General features: G+C 39.0%; 1 protein-coding gene across 1 annotated transcript in view; it reads left to right on the top strand.

Annotated features, from left to right (window-relative positions):
• Positions 1 to 491: 491 nt before the first annotated feature.
• Positions 492 to 6,943, top strand: part of LOC103466668 (uncharacterized) — a 22,998-nt gene continuing 16,546 nt past the window's right edge. Inside the window, exons 1-8 of the mRNA XM_008412414.2 lie at positions 492 to 892; positions 1,434 to 1,559; positions 1,673 to 1,817; positions 1,956 to 2,243; positions 2,336 to 2,553; positions 3,599 to 3,776; positions 4,584 to 4,958; positions 5,044 to 5,349. Of these exons, the coding sequence (XP_008410636.2) occupies positions 848 to 892; positions 1,434 to 1,559; positions 1,673 to 1,817; positions 1,956 to 2,243; positions 2,336 to 2,553; positions 3,599 to 3,776; positions 4,584 to 4,958; positions 5,044 to 5,349 (1,681 nt within the window). The 5' untranslated portion in view covers positions 492 to 847. The remainder of the gene's footprint in view (positions 893 to 1,433; positions 1,560 to 1,672; positions 1,818 to 1,955; positions 2,244 to 2,335; positions 2,554 to 3,598; positions 3,777 to 4,583; positions 4,959 to 5,043; positions 5,350 to 6,943) is intronic.

Below are 6,943 nucleotides of genomic sequence, written 5' to 3'. Positions count from 1 at the left end.
TATATATACATATACACATGTATATATACACATATATACAACTGCAGTGCTGACGTGTTTATAATTTGACTTCTGAGAGGTATTTGTTAAGTGGAAGTTGATTTTTTTTTTATCTGTCAATTATTTATTTCTCTTTTTTTGATCATTACTGTCATTCAGTATGGGCCACCGGTTCACCACACCCAGATTCTGAGCCAAACTATTCATACTCTGGATAGGGTGAAAGATACATTTCAGCTTTAGAAGCTGAATAATATTGTAAATAACTGCAGCCTTTGTTCCAGCGAGCACATCCCAATCCTGACGCCCTCTGCACCACGTTTCTGCAGCTCAGCACTCTGTGTCCTCCTAGTTGTCATGGTGAATTGTTTTTAATCTCAACAAGGAGGCAGAGTGAATTGGCTAAGACTAACAAATTCTCAAACTCCCACTTTCACACACCAAATACCTTTATGCGTCCTCCACCTCTTCGTTCTTTTCCTCCTCCTGCAACGAACGAGAAACTTTTTTCTTCTTGTGTAAAACCTTTACTCCTTGTACATGCGAAATTTAAAATTTAGATGCTGCATAAAGGCAATTTAGAACAAAGTTGTAGCTTCCAAACAGTTTTAGAAAATAAATCATTCCACCGAGGAAACTTGACATTCACTGTGCGTCAGCGACTTGGATAGCATGGGACTTTCCACAGGAGATGCTTGCATACAACAGCTTCAATGGGTTTTCATATGAAGTCCATCAATGGCTGAAAACACCATTCGGTTTGGACTGATGAAGGAACTCTGCTGTAGGTGACTGATGATGAAAGGAGACTCTTGTGGGATGTATGATATTTTGAAAGTGATTCCCAATGACTCAAACAAAGCATCTGTGGCTGCTTTGCAGTTTATGGCAGGTAAGATTATTACATGTATTTTTTTTGCTTCTTTGCCTCAAAATTTTATAATGTCAAAGAATTAGTTTGCACTTTTGCCAAGTTGTTTTTCACAAGTTGTGAGGTTACAACCATTTGTGTGGACAAAGCAGTAAATAATAAGCTAAACTAGTTCTGAAAGAGTTAAATGAATTCTAATTCTGAAAAGGACCTAATAGACATAGCAGATTGCTTGCTGCCATCTGTAAAATCTTTCAACAAAACAGGATTATAAAATGAAAAGTGCAGACTGGGGGGTCAATCAGTCATCCGGGGTTCAAATCCTAACCTTGGGACCTTCGTTGTTTCCTTGTCTGCTCATTACCTGTCTGATATAGAGGCTGCTAGTGCCACAAACATTTTAAAGAAAACCCTATTTTTCCTTCCACTCCACAATTATTCACTACTTTGTGTGAGTCTATCAAATCAAATGATGAAATAACATAAAGTTGTTGTAATGTGACAAACCGTTTAAGACCTTTTCACGGCATTGTACCAATAATTACTTTTGTGAAAATTACAGGTAGTTTTGTTGACCTGTGACCAACGTTCACATCCTGTTGAGGTTGAAGTTGCATTTGAGTCCTTCCCCTCCAACTCAGAGGCAGACAGCTACACAGCCACCTGCACGCCTGCAGGTAGCCTGTTGGTAAGAAGAGCTCTTTAAAATATGGAATCCAGCAGCTCCGTTTATTCACATTTACATGTTTTATGATGGGGGGTATTTTAATTTCTCAATCTCTGTCTCAACATTTTTGGCAGATCTTCTCAAAACACATTGATCGCTCAGCATGCTCTCCTGACTGCAGGATACGATTGCATACGAGTGACGACCAGAGGGGGTACAGTATCGTGCTGAAAGCAAGAAGGAATGACTCAGTGCTGGAGACAAAGACCTTTCACTTCAGTGGGTGTCTCTAAACTGTAGATTTAAAGGAATGTTTGTGTTGCATTTAATTGGTTTCTATACAGACAGTGGATTTCCTGTTAAATCGGTTTAGTTTATTTGTAAAGATGAGGTTAATCATATTGTTTGTCTCCTCAGTTCCAGTATCCCCTTCCTCTTTTTGTGCATCCAGCACCACCTCTACTGCCCAGCTGAAATGGGAATCACTTCACAGACAGCAGAGCATTTCCACCGTGACTCTATACAATATGCACACCCAGTCTGTCACTGGAATCTATAGCAGAAGCTCTTCGGCAATCCAGTCCAAGTTCACAATAGAAAATCTCCAGCCTGGCACACATTACATGGTTGAAGTCATGGTGGCCATTTTCCTCCCTCAACCTGGCATCACACTAACGCAGAAACTCAGGATTTTTGTGGAAACAGGTATTGTACTCTCCAAGAATCACAAGACAGCAGCTTCAGCTGACTGGAGGCTTGCCACCATGCTCCGATCTGATGATAATGTCTGACTGCAGATCAGTGTCCAGACGGCTGGTTGGCCAATGGGAGGAGTTGCTACACTGTGAGGAGATCAGGTTTGAGTTGGAGTGATGCGATGAGCAGCTGCACACACCTGGTGGGGGGAAGCCACCTGGCCGACTTGAAGACCACGGAAGATCTGCTGTTTGTATCTTCTTACCTCCAGAGCGACAACCACCTGCTGCTGCTGTGGACAGGACTTAATGACCAACAGGTAACCTGTTTTACATAAACATGGTTCTGGAATGTGGAATGTAAAAACATAGGTTTGTTACGAAACCTACAGAAAACTCTGAACAATGCAGATCATGGGATTCTTACGTTGCCTTGAGACATGAAATTTAGGACACAAATATAGAATACAAGCAAACATTTACTTCAACGATAAGGCTGAGATTTTTTTTCACACAACTAAATACATAAAGCTCTGAATTTTAGCCCAACCAAAGTATATTTTATATTTTCTTTTAATTCCACAAGTTCAGTTAAATTCTTAGTTTGGCTCATGTATTTCTGTGAATAAAATTTAGCATCTTTTAACAATGAAAAATACTAAAGGTGGGAAACTGTTTATTAAAAAAAAATGTTTAAATTTCTTCGCTTTTCGTTACAATCAAAACAAACGAAAAACATTACTTCAGTGTATACTACAGTAAGTTTATATGACAGACAAACACAAAGTAATGAAGAATCGTGAAGTGCTATGGAAAAGTATATACACATTTTTTAAAGTGTTTTATGATGATAGGCTGAAAATTATCATTTACATTTATATTTATCCCCAGAGTAAATATTTTGGAAAACACCCTTTTCACTGTAACAACATGATCTGAAAATCTTTTGGCTTCATGTACCAGCTTTCTTCACATGGAGATTGATTGTTTTGCCAGTTTTTTGCTATAAAATCATCTAAGTCACAGTGGTTGTAGATCTGCGTGTCTTGCTACATGTTCTCAACTGGACTTAGGATCTCAAAAATTAATTCTAGTCAGTTTAAGCACAAAACAAGAGTCTTTGGCACTTACTCAACAAATCAGCTATACAAAATTGAATTACTAGACAGTTGAAATTAGATGCTGCCATTTTGAAAGCATCAAAGTTGTCACTGAAGTTTTAGTAAGCGGGCAAGATTAGTTTACTTTACAAACTGTAAAAGCTTCATGCCTGCAGTTCCTCCTTAAAGAGGAGGTTTGTTTTTGATGCATTAATTAGTGGTTCGGTCCATTCAGCACATAATGTCTACCCTCATCTCCCAACAGGAGGAAGGCCTCCCACTCTGGTCTGATGGCTCGCCATATAATCAGACAAACACTATGACTCTGCTGCCAGCCAATCAGACGGACTGTTTTGCTTTTCAGAGGAATGCTACGGGACCAGGCTACTTCCTGACTCCTTTCTTCTGTGACTTCACTTTGCCATTCATCTGCCAATACCAGAGTAAATTGCGTACACAGTGCATCTCTATTAACCAGATCCTGCTGATTCTATTGAATATCGCTTAACGACCTGTATCATCATTTTTACAATTTTTCCTTTTCAGTTTTGTTCATGCTTGTTGCTCCTGATACTTACATTTATTTCCCTGACAGGAATTGAGAAAAATGTTAAAAAAAGCAATGATGCCTATGTCTGGAACCTCAAACATAGGCATCATTATATGAAAGTCTCCATAGTCTTCCGCTCCAAGTTGATTTTAGATAATGAAAAGTCATCTTTTAATTTATTGAGGAAGAGTGAAGTGATAAGGTGTTTTTTTAGAACTGTAGCTTGGAGACTAAACAAACTAGCACTTTATAGAGGGATCCACAAGCACAGTATTCCTGTAATTAACCACACAACAAAACTGTAGTTTGAAAAACCAAAACTCTGTCAACATTCAAATAAAACTTGTGCTCCAAATCTTACCAGCACACCAACTCTCATGTGGCCGAAATGTTTTGCTTCAAAAAGTTTGTTTTAAAATTATTTATGACTCTTCTTTGAGCACCAGCAACCCTCCCGACTCCACTAAGGGACAAGGGTGTAAGAAAATGGATGGATGGACTCTTCTTTGATTTATTTGAATTATGTTGGGGTTTTTTTTCTACCTCTAAAATATGACATACATGTACTTTAAGCACATACTTTCTTGTGTCACTTACAGTTAATAAGAACTAAGAACAACACTAAGCTGTTAAACAATTAACTCTTACGTGACTTATGTGCCTCTTCACTGGCTCACATACCTATTTTTCCATCTAACAGCTCCTTCAACTCCTGCATCATTTTCATTCGACCTGGCTCAGGTGACAGACCAGCACGTAGAGCTTCGATGGAGTGACCTTTCACCCCTGCGCTCTACTCATTCTTCATCTTTTGAGATATTCCTCCAGTATAGAGAAAGTGAAAATGCCCTTTCGTGTCACGGTGAAGAAGATGGATGCAAGGAGTCAGAGGGGAGAAACGGGAGGAAAACCCAGTCGAGTTTCAGAAAAACAGTCAAAGTTCCGATTCTTCACTCCTCCAGAGAGGTAACTGTGACAGGTTTGTCCCCGGGGAGCATTTACTTTTTCACCCTTCGGGTCTCCCACCATGCTGGCCTCAGCTGGATCTTGGGACAAACACAGACCGCATACATGAGTGAGTCTGCTGATGACTTATCACATACATAGGCAACAAAGACATTATGCAAATAGGTGCTAACGTGGAATATTTATGCCTGCAGGACCGCTTCCTCCTCAAAACATCTCTGTTGGATCAATAACAGCTAGTCAGATTACTTTACACTGGATGCTGCCAGACACTCGATGCACGGCTGGATGGGCATTGGCTGTACACTGTGAAGATGTGTCCTTGCGACAGGAGAGAGCAGTTAGCAACATCTCCAGGGTCTTTAGGACCAACAGGAAGTGGTTCTACACAGCTATAATCGGAGGACTTGACGCCTACACGAGATACAGAATTCAAGTCTTCACAATTGCACAGTTTGGAATATGGAGCTGCGGTCAGGCACCTCTAACTGTGCGGACTGGTAAGCATGTTTGAAACAAAGGCAGTAACTGTTACAATTTTTAAAGATTTAATGACATCTAAAAGCCTTTTGGAAAAAAAATTGTGACAGCTTTAATATTGTTCAAAAGTGGTTAAAATAGTACATTGTGATTCTTGGAAGCAAAATGTCAAGAAATGATGGAAGACTCAAGAGTTTTGCACAGAATTGTGTCGTAACATAATGGATATCTATGCAGAATTCAATTTCTTTATTTTTGAATTTTGAATGTATTGCTTTCATAAAGGTCCATGTTAAAGAGGCTCTTGTTAGAATTGTGTGCACAACTTTTAATCTTAAGTTTTTGTGAGTCTTTGACATGCAGATTTTAGCCAGTCTAGTTCTCTCTTTAACAACTATATTGTAGGAAGACATAAAAAACACAGTTTATAATATTTTTTGTCAAACCACAGTGATGTGTTGACCACTCATCAGTAGAATCAGGGGAAATGTGTTATTTGAGAGAAGATTTTCATTAAAAAAATATATATTTTTACTGTTATTTTAAAATAAGGATATTGGATATTGGATATATTCAACTGAGCTTCCTATTTTAGTAATTAGCATTGCTAGCATAACTACAATACAGTGCATATTAAAAAGTTTTGGCCATAACATTTAAAATCCTTTTCAATTTCAAACTGAAAAATGAGTTCTGCAAAAATAATGACTAAAAGCATTTAACTTAAAATAAAAGACTGCATAAATGTTCATATTAAATGGTATTTAGTAGATGCAAGAGAGATATATAGACACCCTTCTGTCAAATTTTAATCCGAGTTTGATGAATTAAACGTTATCAAACCCCGCCCCCTTTAATTACCCCCTCCCGCTCCCCCCATAGGACGTTTGTGACCTCCTGACCTTCCCCTATGGAAAGTTTGTGACCTTCCCCTATGGAAACTTTGCATCACCCCATAGGACGTTTGTGATCCTGTGACCTCCGATACCCTTCAGTCAAATTTTAATTGGAGTTTGAAGGATTATTTGATATTAAACCCCTCCCCCCTTCCTGTGACCGGATATCCCCCCCCCCTACGAACAAAGACTTTAATCATACGGAAACTTTGTAACCTCCTGACCTCCCTCTGTGACCATCTGCTCAGCGTTAACTCCTCCCGAACTCTTTGAATTAACCAATAGGAATCATTTACTTGTAAGTGAATAAATAAATATACTATATTCTAAACCATGTTGAATTAGATTAGGAATAATGTAACTATCTCCGGTTTTAAACAGATTGTCATGCTGCGTGTGCGTGTGTATCTGTCATTAAAGAATGGGGCGGGGGAGTCTTGCTGCATGTGTGTGCGTGCGTGTGTGTCCTCAAGCATGAGAAACCAATAGGATATGTCTGACATTCCTTCTGACAATAGCTTGCATGCATTATTTGGTGTTAGACAACAGACTTATAGCTAGGTATGAGGGATACCTATGAAGGAAAACAACAGTTTAACTGTTTTACTGCAAATATTTAGSTTACGGTGCGTTATTTGGTGTTGTTGAACAACAGACTTATAGCATGGTAAGAGGGACTGACCTCTGTCCAGCACAGCAAAGTATTTGTGTGTGTGTG

This window comes from Poecilia reticulata, linkage group LG6 (assembly GCF_000633615.1).
Source record: "Poecilia reticulata strain Guanapo linkage group LG6, Guppy_female_1.0+MT, whole genome shotgun sequence".
Lineage (NCBI taxonomy): Eukaryota > Metazoa > Chordata > Actinopteri > Cyprinodontiformes > Poeciliidae > Poecilia > Poecilia reticulata.
The sequence above is the reverse complement of the archived record's forward strand: the minus strand, read 5'-3'. Positions and strand labels throughout refer to the sequence as shown.